At 59.9% G+C, this 18,814-nt stretch overlaps 1 protein-coding gene across 2 annotated transcripts; it reads right to left on the bottom strand.

Moving 5' to 3' along the window:
- Positions 1-4,519: 4,519 nt before the first annotated feature.
- On the bottom strand, positions 4,520-18,482 carry MTCH1 (mitochondrial carrier 1). Of its 2 annotated transcripts, none has more exons than XM_070074133.1 (12): positions 18,147-18,482; positions 14,950-15,034; positions 12,161-12,267; positions 11,793-11,870; positions 11,495-11,552; positions 11,163-11,214; positions 9,940-9,999; positions 7,977-8,121; positions 6,422-6,469; positions 6,247-6,314; positions 5,984-6,059; positions 4,520-5,321 (listed from the first exon to the last, which is right to left on the bottom strand). In XM_070074133.1, the coding sequence occupies exons 1-12, from the start codon at positions 18,465-18,467 to the stop codon at positions 5,250-5,252; spliced, it is 1,170 nt and encodes a 389-aa protein (XP_069930234.1). In that variant the 5' UTR covers positions 18,468-18,482; the 3' UTR covers positions 4,520-5,249. The 2 variants fall into 2 exon arrangements, with proteins under 2 accessions (XP_069930234.1, XP_069930235.1); XM_070074134.1 differs by having other exon boundaries at positions 8,028-8,121.
- Positions 18,483-18,814: the final 332 nt, after the last annotated feature.

The raw sequence follows: 18,814 nt of genomic DNA, 5'->3' as shown, positions 1-18,814 counted from the left end.
CAGCTGGGACTGTGCCAGGCCAAAGGCAGGAGCCAGAAACTCCCTCGTGGGTGGTAGGAGCCCAAGTACTCGGTCCAACATTCACTCACCCCAGGCACCTCAGCAGGAAGCTGGATCAGAAACAGAGTAGCTGAGACTCGAGCGAGGGGTGCAGGTGTCCCCGGGTGGTGGCTTCACCTACTGAGCCACAATCTCCCCCTCCCCACTGTGGGTTTTGATTGGTGTTTCCATGATGACTAATGACGTCAAACATCTTTTTATTTTTTTAAATATTTATTTACTTATTTGGAAGTCAGAGTTGCAGAGAGAGAGATCTTTCATCTGTTAGTTTACTCCCCAATTGGCTACAAAGGCCAGAGCTGCACCGATCTGAAGCCAGGAGCCAGGAGCTTCCTCCAGGTCTCCCACCTGGGTGCAGGGGCCCAAGGACTTGGGTCATCTTCCACTGCTTTCCCAGGCCATAGCAGAGCTGGATCGGAACTGGGGTAACCTGGACTTGAACTGGCGCCCATATGGGACGCCAGCACGCACTGCAGGCAGCGACCCCACCCGCCATGTCACAGTGCTGGCCTGACATCAAACATCTTTCCATGAGCTTATTGGCTATTTACATATCCATCCAAGTCTTCTGTGTTTGTCTTTTTACATTGAGTTGTAGTTCTTTTATGTATTCCGAAGACCAGTCTCTTATCAGATACATGATTTGCAAATATTTTCTCCTATTGCACGGGCTGTCTTTTCAGTTTGTCTTGATGATATCATTGAGCACAAATGTTTCAAATTGTGATGTCCTGTCTGTCTGTGGCTTATTCTGTTGCTTATGCTTTTCATGTCCTAAGAAAGCAATGCTTAACCCAAGACCACAAAATGTCTACCGACTCCCTTCTAAGCCTTGTTTACATTTCTGATGTCAATGTCTGATGTGTTTTCAGTTAACTTTTTATGTGGTGTGAGTTAGGGGGCCACCTGGTTATTTTGCGTGTCTCTGCACCTCTTGTTAAAAAGATGACTCTTTCCCTATTAAACTCAGTACCTTTCTTGGAATTCAAATCTGTTATCCCAGAATGTGAGTACTCTCAATTCTATTGTTTATCCTGTCAGTGTCACACTTCCCGGTTACAGCAGCTTTGTGCTTAAGTTTTCCCATCAGGACATGTATGTCTTCCAGCTCCGTTCTTTTTCAAGATTGTTTTGGCCACCCTGGGTCCCTTGCATTTCCACAGGATCAGCTTGGCCAACGTCTGCTAAGTCAGCTGCCATCTTAACCTTGCTGTCTTCTGATCCATGAACTTGGGTGTCTTTCCACTTACTTGGGTCTTCTACAGTTTTTTCCTTCCAAGTTTTATAGTTTTATTTAAGAGTTTGAATTTTCTGGCCGGCGCCGCAGCTCACTAGGCTAATCCTCCGCCTTGCGGCGCTGGCACACCAGGTTCTAGTCCCGGTCGGGGCACCAGATTCTGTCCCGGTTGCCCCTCTTCCAGGCCAGCTCTCTGCTGTGGCCAGGGAGTGCAGTGGAGGATGGCCCAGGTGCTTGGGCCCTGCACCCCATGGGAGACCAGGAGAAGTACCTGGCTCCTGCCATTGGATCAGCGCGATGCGCAGGCCGCAGTGTGCCGGCCACGGCGGCCATTGGAGGGTGAACCAATGGCAAAGGAAGACCTTTCTCTCTGTCTCTCTCACTGTCCACTCTGCCTGTCCAAAAAAAAAAAAAAAAAAAAAAAGTTTGAATTTCCTAACTATTTTGTTATATATGTTCCTAAATTTTTGAAGCTATTTTAAGTGAGATTGCTTAATTTCACTTTGCTTGTCCGACGTACAGACAGAAACATCAATTGTTGTGTGTTAACACATCTTGCAGCCTTACTGCCTTCGGTGAATTCTGTAGGATTTCCTATGTAACAGATCGTGCCACCTGCGGAGACGCTCTTTCTAATCCAGGCAGCTTTTACCCCCATTTCTGGCCTACTTGCCCCGCCAGACCGTCCTGTACAATGTTGAATATGAGTGACAGAAGGGACATCCTCCTCCTCATCTTGCTCTTAGGGGCCATTCAATAGCTCACCAGTCTAATCCTAATTGTGAGTTTTTAAGATGTATTTATTATTTCTTTGAGAGGCATAGAGCTCCTATTCTCCATTTCAGACCCCAAATGCCCACGACGGCCAGGGCTGGAGCCAGGAATTCAATGCAGGTCACCATGTTTCCTAGGGTCCGGGGAAGCTCCCCTGTATTCCTAGTTCGTTCACTGTGTTTATCATGAAAAGTGTTGACTCTTTTTTTTTTTTTTTTGACAGGCAGAGTGGACAGTGAGAGAGAGAGAGAGACAGAGAGAAAGGTCTTCCTTTGCCGTTGGTTCACCCTCCAATGGCCGCCGCGGCTGGCGCGCTGCGGCCGGCGCACCGCGCTGATCCGATGGCAGGAGCCAGGAGCCAGGTGCTTTTCCTGGTCTCCCATGGGGTGCAGGGCCCAAGCACCTGGGCCATCCTCCACTGCACTCCCTGGGCCACAGCAGAGGGCTGGCCTGGAAGAGGGGCAACCGGGACAGAATCCGGCGCCCCAACCGGGACTAGAACCCGGTGTGCCGGCGCCGCTAGGCGGAGGATTAGCCTAGTGAGCCGCGGCGCCGGCCAGAAAAGTGTTGACTCTTGTTAAATACTTTTTCTGTGTCTTCTGAGATGATCCTGTGGGTTTATTCTTTATCCTGTGGACAGGGTGCCTAACATTACTTGATTTTCAGATGTGAAATCAACCAGCACTCCTGGGGAACCAGTACACGTTTGGGCCTGTTTTCTGGAGCTGGTACTGGGGCCCAGGGGTGGGCAGGTGTGGAAGTCCCAGAGTCAGGAACACCCTATGGAGGCCCAAGTCCATCCTTCCAGGTTTCAGGGTGGGCTCCGGCCTGCCTCCTGCTGTCGGCCAAGGGCAATGTCACCCAAAAGAACCTCCCCAAGCCCAGGAGCAGTGCCCTCCTGGAAGGTGTTTGGGAACGCAGGACATGATGTCCACACCAGGCTGTGACAAACGGGGCAGGAAGAGGTGGAGTCAGCACAGGCTGGCGAGGATGCCCAGGCACGGCAACACAGCATGGGGGCTCCTGGCCACGGGGGATGGGGTCTCCTCCTCTTGCATGTCTTTTGTGGCTCCAGGCATCTGGGAAATGGTGCTGACAGGAGCAGAGGGGCCCAGCACAGGCCACCACTGCCACCTCAGGCTTGATCACCATGGGGTCCCGAGAGGCCTGAGGCCCTGCTAGGGCTGAGAGTGACAAGTTCCCCCCGAGAGGACACAGGACATCCCTACCCATCTTCCCTGTCTGCTGGCAGCATGGCCCCTCTCCTCTCCCAGTCGCATACATCGTGCTGGGGTCCGAGAGAGGTCCAGGCCTGGGAAATAAGGCCAAGACCCTGAAGTTCAGAGACCTCAAGATACTACTCGGGGTCAGTGCTGGCCCTCTCTGAGGCGACTGGCCAAGCCTACCCATGGCCTTGCATTCCCTGGGCAGCCTCCCCAAACAGCTAACAGGGCGGGGAGTGTCCAGCCAGCAGGCCACATAAGGTCCACGAAACCACTGTGCCTGCCAAGGCAACCACGGGAGGAACTCAAGACGCAGCGCATCTATGGCAGGCTACTTTTAAGCTGATTTGGTCTGGCCCTGAATGCTGTCATAAATACCCAAGTGGCCTTGTCAGAAGAAAGGTGCCGCCACTGTCCCACTCCCCCCAGGAGGACATGGCTGTCAGAGGACGGGCCTTCGCGGCCAGCTCAGCACAGGCTCAGACGCCAGGCTCCCTGAATTAGGGTGAACTAGGACTTGAAGGGAAATCTGCAGGAAGAACCCCCGAACAGCGGTCAGTGCTGTGGGAAAGCACACTGGGCCGGAGAGGGGAGCGGGCCGTGAGGCAGGCCCTCTGCAGCCAGGTGCTGCCAACCTGGCCCGTCCCTGTGCCTCACTGAAGTGTACCACGCTAGGAGCAGGGGCACCCGGCACCCGCACAGGTCTGCTTCCGCAGGTCTAAGCTGGAGCTGCTGCTTCGAGAACTGGCACCTCAGGGCGGGCGTCACGGCACAGCAGGTTAAGCAGCCACCTGTGACACTGGCATCCCGTGAGTGCAGGTTCCAGTCCCGCCCATTTCCTTCCAGTCCAACTCCCAGCTAACGCGCCTGGGAAAGCAGAGGAAGATGGTCCAAGTGCTTGGGCCCCTGCCACCCACGCGGGAGACCCAGATGGAGTTCCGGGCTCCTGGCTTCCCTGACCATCACGGCCATTAGGGGATGGAACCAGCAGCTGAAAGCTCTCTCTCCCTCTCCCCATCTTTCACTCTGCTTTCAATTAAATAAACGAAATCTCAACAGCTCCATGGTCTGCCCTGAACCTGACGCACACCAAGCCTGGCTCCTATGTGCCCAGGCCGTGCAGGTGCCAGCCCTGTGGCTTTCTGCTCTCTGCCACCCCAGCAGGAAGGGTGGAAACAGACCCTGCAGATATCTGACGCCCACAGAGTGAGACACCCCATAAAACTCCGATTCACCACCAACACATTTATTCGAGGGTGACAAGGTCAGATCTTACCAGGAGCTTTGAAAACGGGTAGGACTAGACACACAGGTGCTCACTGCGGGCACTCACAAGCGCACAGGTAAGCAGGTCCTGCACGAGGCGCCACACGGGACGGACGAGCAGGTGAGGGACAGAGCCTGACACACCACACGACTTTCTGTTCCGAGCAGGTGCTGCCCGCCTGGCAGAGGGGTAGTGTTGAGAAACACGAAGGCAGGGCCTAGCGCCAGCCTCCGAGCACAAGCCCACACAACGGCGGCCTCGTGAGGGGTCACGCCCTATTTACAAAGCAGGGGAGTGACTGCTCCCAGCTGAGCTGTGGGATGAGACTGGGGCCCACTGCGGGGGTGGGTGGGGTGGGAGTTGGCCCCGCTGGTGTCTGTTTACCCACCCCAGGCTTCCACAAGTCATTTTCTGGCACAAGGCAGATCAGCAAATTTGAGAAGGGGATTCCGCCCCAATTCCCACCCCCACACCCCTTTCCCAGGCCCAACAGGTGACCCAACCCACTGGGCACAGTCCCACCCCTGCCCCACTTCCGGACAGACACGCGGCAAATATGGAGAGTGACCCCGGCCGGGCAGGAGCACGCCTGGGTCTTGCTGGGCTGGAGCTGTGTGAGGCGTCCCGAGATGAGCAGGCCTCACCCGCGGCGGCCAGGCTGAGCCAGTGTTTTCTGGGCTGATTCAGGTTACTCCAGGGCAAAGCATGATCCTGACGACACCCGGCGGAAAAGCAGGCTGGAGCCACGGAAGAGCTGGCCCTGAGGAAGGACCGGGGAGGGACGCTGAGGTTTGCACCCTTGGAGAGAAAGGCCAGAGCCTACCCGCACTGAAGCAGGAGGGGGCGGTGCCTCCAGGCCCCAAGGTGCCAGGGTCCGTGGGGCTACTCATAGGAAACCCCCAAGGAACTCACTGCTCCTCTGACTGCAAAGCCCCGCGGTGAGGTCGCGGTGCAAGCAGAGGGACCCGAGTGCGAGGAAGAAGTGCGTGTGTCCCCCCGCTGCTTCCCTCCCATCCGCCCTCTCTGCAGCCTGTCTGCTCCCGCAGCTCCTGTTCTGCTCCACTGCCAGGCAAACTAAGGCCAGAAAAGGGCAAGGCCAGCTGGCCTCCCACACCTACTGGTCCAGGCCCGCATCTGCAGCCCCTGTGGCCCGGGAGTAAGAAGTTTTGGGCCTCACCACACACCATATGGGTCAGAGCGCCCTCATCCTTGTCTGATGAGGAATTTTTAAGTAAACCCACGTACCCACCTCAATCCTTTCTGAAATAAAGTGACACTTTTAACTTCAGTGCCTTAAGCCAAGTGTATCTATTCTCTTTCTCCACCCTACTCACGACATTAGATTCCCCCACACCTGTGTCCGTGCAGAGTGCACACGTGGATGTGGCAAAGAAAGGAAAAGCCTCCCCCGAGCTTGCTCACCTGCACGCTCAGGTACTTCCAGCAGTGAATCCAGGACTTGAACACTGGCGAGTAGGGGGGGAGCCCAGCCTGCAGCCTGCCCAGGAAGGAGGGTGCGTGTCAGACCAGAGAGCACGGGCAGAGGTCAGCCTCCAAGCTGCCACCGCCCATGTCCCAAGAGCACGGGTCCTCCCTGGAGGGACCTGGTGGTACCCAGAGGAAGCCCCGCCGCAGCCCAGGTGGAGGGGGTGCTACGGGAAGGGCACAGAGGGATACAAACTCACCCACAGTTGTTCACCGCCATGAGATCGCCGACCAGCAGGAACGGGTATGTCAGCATGCTCACTGCGATCTGCAAGCCAGGGAGACCTGAGTGCCCCGCCCAGGCCGGGGAGCAGGGACAGCCATGCTGGCAATGTCTCATCCCCGCCCCGGGTGGTGGCCCACTGGCCAACTTACCCCCATCACAAACTTGGTGTAGCTCCGGATGGCCAAAGCCTGGCTGAACTGAGGGGACAGAGAGGGGGCGGGGTTTGCCACAGGCCCCTGCGGACCAGACTTCAGCCCTGCTGCCCCCTTCACCTCACCCTGCATACCCTCCAGACACACGCTGTGCACCCTGCCTGCCTTTCGGGCCCCTCCCCCTCCCAGCTGTTTCCACGGCCTTGTAGTCAGAGCCAGAAGACCTGGCAGGCAGAGGGGCTAAGTGGACGGCGGGGAGCTCAGTGAAGGGCACTGAGCAGCCTGTCGGCTCACTACGCAGTCGGCGTAACCGATGTAAAGCTCTCTGCTGCCACCCTGACAGCCGGCGGCAGAATCCAGGCCTTGGGGCGGGAGGCAGGCAGACACCAGGCTTTTGCCCCTGCAGATCCCCACTTTGCCCCGGAAATAACCCCAACAAGAGAAGGTGACGAGCCATCCCCCAGCTTCCTGTGGAGGGGCCATCCCAGCACGGGGATGCCCCAGAGCCCAGCAGGGCTGGCAGCCTCGTCTTGGCTATGAAGCCACACAGAGCAAAACACCTAAGAAAACTTCAGATGGAGCTGCCGGCTGGTGTGATGGCAGCAGCCCTGGGCCGACAGCCGCCCACCTGGACCAGAGAGGCCGCGCAGCTGTGCGCCTCTGCCTCACTCCACGCTGCCTCAGCTGTCCCGGCTTGCTGGGGCTGAGTGTGGGGCGGCAGCAGCTCCCCCGCCCACACTGCCATTGTGGGCACTGAATCTGCTTACAGTGGCAGGCCAGTTAATATTTCACTTGCCCAGTCAAAGGGCCAGCCAGTGTCCCCGTGAGCACAGCCCTGGGCCCAGACACAAACACGACAGACACAGACATACGTGGATCGTGACCCCCACTGCTCCCAGGCGATTCCGATGGACAGGTCCCCAGGCCCCTCACCTACCTTCCCGGGCAATCCTGCTGTCAGCATGGCTGCCTGCCAAGAGCCCGGCCCACCCCGCCCCTGACCACCAGTCAGCCATCAGGCACACAGAGGTTTCTTCAACACCCGCCTTGCAGAAGGGCTGACCCGGGGAGGCCTGTCTATGCCAGGCTAGAGGTCCACTGGGGACAGATTGGGCTAAGCCTAGGCCATACTCTTCCTTGCTGACCCTGCCCTCAGCCTGCATGTGGAAGTGGGCTGTGGCACCTGCTCTGTTCCCCTCACGAAGAGCAGAGGCGGCCCCGGCGCAGAGCACTGTAAGAAGCCTAAGACCCGAGGCAAGGCCAAGGGACTGGCACTATTAGAGGCTCCACCCTCTGACTTCCTGAGCCCAGTCAGGTCAGCGTCCCAAAGCAGCCTCTCGGGTCTGGGGACCATCTGGAGCCTCACCTTTTGAGGCCATTCCTCACACCCCTTCCCCCCAACCCCGTGCCCCTCCCACTTGGCAAAGCGGACTCCCAGGACCCCCAAGGCCCTCCCTCAGAGCCTGGTGCTGAGTCCCAGAGCCCCGAGTCTCCACGGCCCCTGGGCATCAGCAGTGCACGGAAAGAAGGACGAGCCCTTGCTCCAACCAACCTGGGAGCCTGGATTCTGGTCGTTTCCCAGCCCCCCTGGGGTGTCACTCACGCTGTCATCCACCAGGTAGGCATTGATGAAGTGGGCCAGCAGGTTACAGCCCCACAAGAAAACCACATCGCCCAGGAGGTGAGGGATTAAGCCGCTACAAAACAAGGTGAGCAAACGTGAGCAGGGGAGGGAGGGGGAGCGTTCCTGGGGGCCCCGCGGCCAAGCAGCCAGCAGCGCTGTCCAAGCCCCAAACGTCGGCACGTCCAGCGTCCGAGCCTCAGGAAGGGAGCCTGCGGGCGCTGGGTGGCCCGGGGTGACCCATGCTGGGAAGGCGGGGCTCCTCTCCCCTGGGGGGGATGCAGGGCCACGCCTGCTGCTGCGGGTTAGTGCACATCTCACGACTGAACCACAGGAGCCAGGCATGAAGCTGAGAACGCGTGAAAGAGCCTGGACACTCTCTCCTGGCCCCTGTACCCAAACAGCTCTCACAAAACACGCGGCTCGCTCTGTCAACCACAGTTCCCGCAACTCGGCTCCAAGCAGCGGCCCTGAGCGAACAGCTCTAGAAACTAAAGGGCGGGCTCCACGTGATGGTCCCCAGGCCGACCGCGAGTCGAGCCGCAGTCTGCGAGGCTCTCCAGCGGAGCGGCTGGCTCTCGGGAGGGGGCAGCGGAATCCTCCCCTCTGAATTTGTAAAGACTTCCTTACAAACTATTGGAAAAGTTCAAAGGGAACGCACTGAACACCTGGGCGGATCGAGGGATACGAGTAGAACGAACCTTTCTGAAAGCCACGGGCAGTCCTCGGCCTGGGCTCCTGACTGTGCACATACACCCTTGGGTGCTTTCTGAGTCCTGCACCGCATGTTTTTCGCCTGTTCCAGAGTCGTGTGGGGCAAAAGAACCCACAGGGTAAGTAAACACTTGCTGCTTGGGTCTCCCAGTCACACCCAGAAGAGAACGTGGGAGGTGCGGAGCTGCCGCTGCCCGGTTTCGAGGCCTGGTGCACCAGGTCCAAGGGCAAACATGTATTCCCCGGTCTGTATGCGCACACGGACACACACGTGTCTCTGCCCGCTGAGAATCATGTACTCGTAGGTGTGCGTACACACACCCTACATACATAGGTTCTGGGTTAAACAAGGCGCCATAAATAAAACGACCTGGCCAACTGGAACACCACAACATAAAGGTCTTGCTCCCTCAGTCTCATGTCTAGCGCACTCTGTTCACAACAGCACGCCGCCATGCCTGGGCCTCGGCAAGGCAAACACAGGCCCCGTTCACCGGCCAGCTCCCGGCTCTGGCCGTGGTTGACTCTTTCTGAGCAGGGGCAGCAATAGGAGCTTTCTGTAGGGTGAACTAAGGGGGGTGTGGGACGAGAGTGCCCGAGACTGGCCATCAGGAGCCCATGTGCCCGGCCACGGAGCAGGCCCCTGGGCCCCAGCTGGTGGCCAGGTTTTCTGACTCTTAAAGAGAAGTTAAGACATATGGATTGTGTGTGAAATACCTTAAATGGTAAACATTAACACCCAATTTGTCAGAAATGCTGGGAGAAACAGAATCCGTTAGCCTGAGTCAGCCCGTGACTGCCAGTGTTCAGGACACAGATGTGCAGTATCTGCTGTCAGTGAGGCCAAGACTGTGCAGTGCCCGGATCATGAAGAGCAGCCCCATGCCCGGCCTCAGCCCAGCCCCAGCCCAGCCCCAGCTCCAGCCCTGGGGTGAATGGATAAGGCCTGGTGTCCCCAGTATACTGGACGTGGGCTGTGATGAAAGGGGCCAGGCAGCCTTGGTGGTGAGGATCCTGGCTGGGACACGCTATGGAGCTCTCTGGAGCTGGGCTGCAGCTGCTCAGGCTGAAGCAGACCTCTGTGGTTAGTCTGAGGCCAGCAGCCGCGGCCTGTGGAGTCAGGAGCACGTGTTAGAAGAGCCATGCGCCAGGCCGCTACGGGCGGGGCAAACTCACGTACACAAAGAATCCCAGCAGCCCCTCCTCTTTGAAAATCTTCCCAATGGAGCTCAGGACACCGCTGTGAAGAGAAGACAGAGACACAAGGTCGCCCGGCCATGGACAGAGCCCACCGAGAGCTCCGCTCAGGTCCTCGCAGGCCTGGCCGGGATGCGGGCGTGTGACTCTGAAACGCCCCTGTGCAGAAGAAAGAGTGCTCCCGTGGCTGGGGTACCCGGCTCACGGAACCCGGGGAAACCCAACAACCCACGGGCAGCAGGCCTGGGGGTCCTCTCCCACCGTGTTCTGCGGGACCTGGAATAGCATCAAGTGCCCAGCTCAGGCCATGCTCTAGGGGCAGGGGGTGGAGACAGGGACCTTCCTGGAGGCCAGAGCAGGAAGCCAGGGCCCCGCAGCAGGAGGCCCTGCCTGCAGCATGGACAAAGGCTCTGGTCCTCCCTGGCAGGGAGCCCGGGACCAGAGGCCAGAGGCCTGCATGCCATAGGCTATCCTAGGTATGAAAGGCAGAAGCGGCTCTGTGAGCTGTGGCAGAACAGCAGCCGGCCTGGCCCACGTGGCGGCTCTCTGGTAGAGAGGAAGACAGCCAGAGCCAAAGCCCTGGTCTGGGCGCCCTCTCCTGCCAGCCCCTACTGTGGTGGAGCCACACTATTCCCTCCTAGCCCCATCTCCCATCTTCCATTCAATCTGGGGGAACAGGCCAGCTTCCCATCAGGGAACCCCAAATGAGGCACCAGGTGGGGTGGGGTGTGGAGGTGAGGCGGGCGCGCCTTCCTGCCACGTACCTGCAGGACCCTGCTCCTGGACCTGCACTGCACCTCACAGGGGTAGGGGGCAGGACTGCCACGGCAAAGAGCCACGGCAAAGGGCCACATCCGGCACCCAGCTCAGTGCCACCGCAGATCTAGGGAAGTATCTGCTGACAAGTGACGACCTCCTAGGAGAGGACCCGAAGAGCTCCGAGCCAGGCTCTGCACTGGCTGGAGAAGCCGTTAGCGTCTGGGGGACCCCAGCTCATGAGAAGTGGCAGCATCAACCCCGGGGGCAGCCTCCAATCCCACTGCCCCTCTGCAAGGCACCTCGGCCCATCCAGGGCAGCCCCTGGTGAGAGATGGAGCAGAGAAAAGGTCCCAGGTGGCTGCCGTGGAAGCCACTCCCCCACCCCCCTGCGGCCAGCTAGGTCGGCAATGGTGTCCCGGCACGCCTGGAGGGGCCCCGGCTACCTACCTGTACTTGGCCTCCCTGCCCACAAACTGCACCATGCAGCGCATCGAGATGACTGAGGAGGAGAAAACACAGAGGTGACATGCTGGCCGGGCCTGGGCCCCCGGCCACGGAGAGCACAGTCGCAGCCCGGGGACCAGGGCCTCGGGGTTCCCACCCCACCTCGCGTCCTCAGCCTACGGAGAGGCCCAGCTCCCTTTGGAAAAGATTCCTGGACAATCCCTCCTTGGTGAGGGCCCAGTGGGACCCTCCCAACCCCACCCCTTCCTCGCCATGGTCCCCAGGGTCACCCCTGCCTCCGCCTAGACTGCCGCAGTCCCCCCAGCGCGGCTCACCGTGCAGGGGATGGGCCAGCATGCGGGACACACACTGCATCATCATCTCGTACGAGGTCTGGAAGACAGCAGAGGGCCGAGGTGTGGTCAGGCTCGTCTCGGGGATGGGGGCCTGGGGCCCCCGCGGCCCCCACACGGGAGCCTGCTGAGGATGGCTGTGCCTGCTGCCCGCCCCGACCCACCCCTGCTAGCAGTGTCCAGGGCAGGGCTCCCATCCCCCCACCGACACGCAGGACCCGCCGAGTCGGCGACGAGAGGTCAGCAGCCTCTGCTCCCCGTCTCCAGCGGCGGTGCCCACCTCCTTCACCACCTTCCTCAGAGAGGTCTTCATGTCATCCTTGTTAGAAACCTGCTCCATCTCATCCGGGGGGAACACCTGGCACACGGACACAGACGACGGCCTGAGTCTCACCGGGGCAGCACCTGTGCTGGAGCCCCGGGAAGGAGCGAGCCCCCGTGTGCTCTCACAGCTTTGGCACAGCAGACGGCTGTGGGATGGGCCCTCCCCCTCCCCCTCCCCCTCCCCCTCCCCCTCCCCCTCCCCTCCCCCTTCCCAGCACGACACTCAGCGTGTGACCATCAGGGACCCCCCCCAGGGCCTCTCTGGGGGCTGCTGGGAGCTTGGAGAAACCCCGGGGGATGGGTCCCAGCTTCCCGCGGGCTCACCTTCTTCATGCTGCCGCGGGTCACGGTAGAAAGGGCGTTGGACATGAGCCGAGGGCTCAGGCCTCGGAACAGCCCTATCTTCCCATCCACTTGCACAATGTACTTGGCTGTAAGACAGCAGAGGTGGCAGCGTCACACCCAGCCGGGTCACACGCACTCGCAGGCTACCTGCCGCTCGGCCCTCGAGTCAGCACCACCGGCTGCGGCCGCGGGAGGGGCCTTCCCAGGATTCGGAAACAGCCAGGCCCTCGCCCCAAGTCTTCCCCTTCTGGCCCCTGCTCCGCTGGTCAAACCTCTAAAGCGCTCTGACTACCAAGTTCACCATGTTCTCTTTTTCAGCTTCGAAAGCCTACTTGGCAAACAGCTATGGTTTCCCAAGTCCCCACCTACGCGATGCAGCCCAGAAGCAATCTTGTTGCTCATAAGACATTTTTCTCACGGCAAAGAAAAAAGGGGGAAAGACAACGCCAGTGGGCAGGGATGAAGCACGCAGCCTGAGGGAGGAAAGGAAGGAAGAGCAAGGGGCCCCTGAACGCACCACTGCCGCGTCCGGCCACCCCGGGCACCCACCAGCACGTGTGAGGAGCAGCAGCTAACACAGGCCCACCGATGACGAGTCCACCAAGCACTGTGACGTCGGGGAAGCTGGACCCAGGGCTCCCATGGTGCCTCACTGTTCTACCTGACGTCAACTTTTGAACTACGTTCAACTAAAGCAGCCTGTTTGTGTAAGGTACGTGGAAGCTCACAGAATCCTCTCTCGGACAACGCGCTCTCCCTTCAGATGCACGCTGCAGCTCTCTAGCACCGCACAGAGGCAGCAACAAACAGGCCTTGTCCTCCAGCCACACGTCTGCCAGCCCAGCCACTGGCTGTTCCAGCCCGCGCCAAGGGCTTTCCAGGGCTGAGTGCACCTGTTGCCTGCACACGTGGGCCGGGCTTCCTACCTCACGAGGGAACAGGCAGAGGAAGGTTTGTTTTGGGGGAGGGGAGGTCAGAGTCAGCAAAAGGGAGCAATGGGGACAAAGCCTCAATTAAGATCTGGAGCAAAACACTCACTGCCTCCCATCTGATTTGCCCACCAGTACAAAGGGGGTGAGGACACCTTTTTCCCAAGCGAATTATGAACAAGGGAGCAGAGAAAGAAATGCAGAAATGCTGACTGAGGCCTTTGTGGCCCAAAGGGCCGGGCTCCATCACCGCAGGGCCTGTCTGCCGAGCCTGGAAACACTACTGCCCCCAGCATGGAGCTTCTGCCAGGACACGGCAGGAGCAGATCCCGTCCACACCTCGCCTCCCTGGCCCCAGAGCAGGTATGGAGTCTGGAAATACCTAAAGACAGGTGCTCACGACACCTGGACTGAAACAGCACCCATCTAAATGGGGTGGGGGGGAACAGGGGTGCTCTGCAGGAAGCAGCCAGGTGGGATGGAGACCCCTCGACCCTGAGGCTGTCCGGGAACAGCTGGGTAACACAAACAGCAATGATCTGAGCTTCCCCAGCCTGAGCCCCTCATACCACAGCCCGAGGGGCCACATACCAAGAAACCACAAGGAAGAGCGTGGCAGCCCACCCCCCAGTTGCCCACAAATCCTGCACCATCTCTGCACGCAATGTACTACAGACGGGGATGTCTTCCCACTTCTCTGATACTCCCACACACCGACAACTTTTAAGCAAAAACAAAATGACCTGTTCTGTCTGGCCCTGGATTCTGCGCTCAACAATGGGGCACAACCAGAAGAGGAACAGGACACCTGACCCCTAGTTACTTAGCAGAAAAAGACTTTCAGAGAACATTCTGTCCTGTCCAAACAGGTCCGAGCAGAGGTGGGGAAAACACAGGGGACTGGCCTGGAAGGGACCTCTGGCTGTGAACACAGAGAGAAAGGGCATGTTTAAAGAAGGCAAGGGTAGGGCCGGCACTGTGGCGTAGGGGGTGAGGCAGTGCTGGCATGCCAAATGGACACAGGTTCGAGTCCCGGCTGCTCCACTTCCGATCCAGCTCTCTGCTATGCCCTGGGAAAGCAGTAGGAGATGGCCCAAGTCCGTGGGCCCCTACACCCAGATGGGAGATTTTGAAGCTCCTAGTTCCTGGCTTTGGATCCACGCAGCTCCAGCCATTGCGGGCGTCTGGGGAGTGAACCAGTGAATGGAAGACCTTTCTCTCTCTCTCTCTGTGCGTCTCAAATAAATTAATTAATTAAAAAATAAAATAAAGAAGGCAAGGGAGAGGACTAGGTGGCGGATACCAATGGCACACTTGAGAAGGTGCTGGCCAGCAGGCACCTGTGGGCAGGAGCGAGCAGCAGAGGGGGAAGGTGGCTCTCTCGGTGCAGGCAGAGCTAACAGGGACGGGCTGGGCAGATCGACACTGCCCTGACAGCAGGCGGGCCACACAGCAGGGTCAGGGCAGGTGAGATGCCTGCCCCGGCTCAGGTGGACGGTCAGGGCACACAGAGGCGAAGCTGTAACTGACTGCACACGGTTCTACAGCCGATGGCTGGAGGTACCCCAGAGTGTAGACGCTACTGCCAGGGGAATGTGGGGAAACTGGGCAGCTGGGGGCGCAGAACAGAGCCCAGGAGGACCCCCCAGGCTGCCCACTGGAGTAGCAGGGAAGCAGAAAAGCTTCCACACACAACCCGAGGAGGCAGGGGTGACATGCATACGGCCCCTCCTCCAGACTGCGCCAACTCTGGGTCCCACTGCCGCACAGGGGCTCCCAGGGCCAGCTGCACCTGCTCGCCTGTCCCTCGCGTCCTTCCTGGTGGGGACGCGCACTCACCGTAGGTGAAGAAGCTCGGCAGGTAGAGGACCTTCCTCCCCAGCACATTGGTCCCAAGGGTGGGGGGCATCGGCTCGTGACCCACCTTGAGAATTAAGAGACAAAAAGAAGGTTCCGTGTGGTTTGGTCCCACGGCCCCTCTTTCCCAGGCCCCGACGCCTCTCCCACAAACCCTAACGCTGCTCCTGTTCCCCATCAGAACTCACCAAAGCTTTCCTGGGTGCCCCGTAACCGTCGGCACCACCTCATCGCTCCACACACGCCCAGTCCTCGGTTCCACCCTGACCACACTCAGTCACCCCCCAACGTGCTGCCCCTCACACCCTACCTACTGCCAGGGCAGAGACCTCCTGCCCCCCTGCCTGCAGCATGCTGCAAAGCCCACTGGGTACGTCTCCTCTGCAGACGAACAGCGACAACCCAACCTCAGTTCCAGCGCGGTGACTCTCACGTCATAGCCAGATCCCAGTCCCAACGCTCAGACGGCTCAGCTCCACGTCACTCCTTCCTGCCACACCTGCTGTGCACACCTGCGTGTCCAGCACTCCCAGTCCCAGGCCTGAGCGCACTGGCACCTCCCACCCCAGCTGCTCCCCAAATGCCTCCTCCACCGTGTTCCAAGCTCCGTCATTCTACAGGCCAGGGACAAAACGACCCTCACTTCTGCAGGGCTGTGTTCACGGCTGCTGTACAAACGCCGAGCAGGATGAAAGTGCTTGCGTGAAAGACCAAGGCGTCCACAGCCGCGTGAGAAGCAGGGGTCCCCGCTGCCAGTCGGCAGGCAAAGCGTGTGGGAGCAAAGGCCTCCCCTCCCCCGAGCAGGCCTGCTGGCCCAGGGACCAGGGCGGCTCCTCCTGGCGTGGGAGGGGGCAGACAGCAGGCCGGGCAGCTCTGCCCCATGCCCTGGATCGGCTGCTGGGAACACTGGTCTGGGTCTCCGGTCTCCTCACCCCAGTCAGGCCGCCCCTTGGGGCCTGCCTCTGAGATCTGTGACAGATTACTAAGTGTAAATTAAAAACCCCCGCTGTTATGGGAACCTCCAGCTCGGGGAGGGGCAGAAAGGGAGCAGTCAGCTGAGCCAGGCAGTGGGCTCTGGGCTTCCAGGCCTGTCCCTTCTGCTTACAAGCAGGGCGCTCTGAGTTTAGCTTTGTTTTGACTTCATTCTCTCAGGTGCAGGCGGCGTCCCCTCCATGCCCCCAGCTCCGACTTGTGCCCTCTGCTACAGCTGTGGCCATCCTGCCCAGTCTGTGGCTTAAATCTATCTTAAATCCCCCACGGCTCCCACACCTGTTGAGTCTATTGGCTTAACTTCTACTCAGCTTACCCTGGCTGTTTGTCATCCCCATTCCTCTCACCTCCAAGTTTTAATAACTTGTTCCCAAGCCACACTCACCTCATTCCACCCCCAACTCTCTGAACCGAGTTCTAACCACAGCCCACGCTGGGCCCTCTGGCAGATCCCGGCAGGGCTAGTCCATCATCTTCAAGCCTCCAACCCTGCAAACCTCACACCCCCACACCTGATGTAAGGCACTACAGTCTCACTCACCCAATTTAGACACCCCTGAATCGGATCTACTCCCCCCAAGATGATAATCTTTTGCAAGAGGTCACTCTGATTCCCAAGCTATACCCATTAAGATCACCATAAAACAGGATAAGCCAGCTCTATGGGGTTCAGATCAGACAGGCCACCCCTGCCACCCCCTCCTCTCCAGTTCTCATCCTTTGGTCTCCCTCATTCACTACATTTCTTTTCAAACCTACCAACCAAGTCCACCACCCCCCAAATAATGAAGCCACACCCCCAGTTCCCTCACCCATTCCTCCCAGTCCGGCACCTGCCACCCTAAAACCCTGGCCTCACCCAATTCTACTCCCTCAGTTCCCAGGGCCCTCATCGCTCATTCAATCACCACCAGCGCTGAAGTCCATTTCTCTCCCAAATCTGTGCTTCTGCTGCTGTAACTCAACGCTAACCCTGTGTGAGCGGCAGCCCTCCCTCACCCCCAAATCACAGCCAGACGCCAGCCTGGCTGGCCACCTCCCCCCAGCAGCCATTTCCACGAAGACCTCAGTGGGGCCCCCTGAAGTCTATCACCCCAATCTTCAGACCCCAGCATCCAATCGGGCCGTTCTCAAGCCCCTCCCTTTCATTCTGATTTTCTCTCTCACCAGGCCAGGCCTGAACCATCTCCGTCAAAACTAAGCCAATGTCAGTCACGCCCACCTGAGTGTGCCAAACGCACGCTCCCTTCCAGCGCACTGGCCTCCACCAAACACGCCGAGTAACCCTGCATCCCTGAGTTCCAGAGACATCCCGGCACAGGCCTCCTTCTCTGCCAGCCCCCCTCCCGCCCGAGTCCAGTACTCCCTCCCAGCCCCTCCTCCAGACACAACGCTGGCCATTCCCACCCCAGCCCTGACTTCCATTTTCTTCTCCAAATGCGTCATCCCCTTCCTTCCCCCTAAAAGCCTCCTCCTCGCTCCCCTCTCCAGACACACCGCTACCACTCCCCTCCCCCAGTGCGTCGCCAGGGTCTGCTCTCCTCCCCCAGAACCCACCCCTCTCCTCCCAACATCAAATCCAGGACCCCCAGCTCCGGTAAACCGACCGCTCGCTCTCCCACAATCCACTAAAACCAATACTTCCGTCCACTCCCCCTCCGAATCCGACGTCCTTCCCGGCCTCTCGAATGTTGGGCCCTGACGCCATTCCTTTGTCCCCCAAAGCTGCTTATTGAAACTCAGCTCTGTAAACCCGCAGCCTCGGTTGCCCACTACCCCGAATGCTAGTCTGTGTTCCTCACCCTCTAAACTCTGCCTTAGGCCCCAAACCCCCTCCCCATCCATCCGCCCGAACTTCTCGTCCCTCCCCCAACCCTGTTGCTTCCTTCCTTGCCCCCAATCCGCTGCCCTCCCCGATCCAAGTCCAGGGCTCCAATTCTCCAACTCGCCTCTCCATCCCCTCGCCCCCTCCCCTGCACCTGCAAATCCGCCCCCCCGCACTCCCAACCCCCCACGGAATCCCCCCTTTCCACCCCTTCGTTCTCCCCGAACCGGCCGTGCCCAGCCAGCTCCCCACAGCGTAGCCATTGGCTCCGTCACCATTAACTCCCTCGCCCCGAGCCTCCTCCAGATGCCGGCCTGCCGCCTTCACGTCGGCCCCCATCGCACTACGGCGCCCCTGCCCCTACCTGGATGAGCAGCTTCACGTAGAGCAGCGGGTGGCTGAGCGCCGTCACGCCCGCTCCCAGGGCCACGAAAAGAGCCTCGGTGGTCGGGGCGTTGTCCCCGGAGCCCAGGCCCCCGGACGCGCCGTCCATCCTGCGGGCCGAGGGCTGCGCCGCGGGCCGAGGGTGGCGGGGGTGTGCACGGTGCGCGGGCGGTGGGTCGCGAGCCCGGGCCTCGACCCCCGCCGCCGCTCCGCCGCGAGCTCCCGCTCCAGCTCCGGCTCCCGCCATCCCCGCGGCACCGCCGCGAGCCCAAGGCGCCACTTCCGGGTCCGAAGCCCCCATGGAGCGGGGCGGCGAGGTCACTCCCCGTCACGTGGCTGGCAGCCACGCCCCCACAGGCGTCAGGGGCGGGGCCAGGACGTACCACACGCGGCCGCGGGGGAGCACGGGGTTGAGGCGGGGCGGGCAGTGAGCACTAGGGGCTCGGCCCACTCGCGGGCTCGGGGCCTGACCGGACGCTGGGCTGCGGGCCAGGTGCTGGGGGTCGCGGACGGCAAGGCTGTGGACGCGGGAACTTTGGTGGCCTCCGCGGGCCCTCAGGATCCCCTGGGAGCCCCAAATCGGCGGCTCCAGCAGACAGACACCCCCAATATGGTCGGAGGCGCCTCCTAGCCCCTCCCTCCAGGAGT

Source organism: Oryctolagus cuniculus, chromosome 5 (genome assembly GCF_964237555.1).
Source record: "Oryctolagus cuniculus chromosome 5, mOryCun1.1, whole genome shotgun sequence".
NCBI lineage: Eukaryota > Metazoa > Chordata > Mammalia > Lagomorpha > Leporidae > Oryctolagus > Oryctolagus cuniculus.
Note: the sequence above shows the minus strand (reverse complement) of the source record. Positions and strands in the feature narration are given on the sequence as shown.

Coding starts and splice junctions, on each gene's coding strand:
- MTCH1 (XM_070074133.1), bottom strand. CDS start 18,467: ATGGGGGCTTCGGACCCGGAAGTGGCGCCTTGGGCTCGCGGCGGTGCC. Junction 11,215..11,494: donor GCTGGCCCATCCCCTGCACG/GTGAGCCGCGCT, acceptor TCTCCTCCTCAG/TCATCTCGATGCGCTGCATG. Junction 6,315..6,421: donor ACACCAAGTTTGTGATGGGG/GTAAGTTGGCCA, acceptor CCTGGCTTGCAG/ATCGCAGTGAGCATGCTGAC.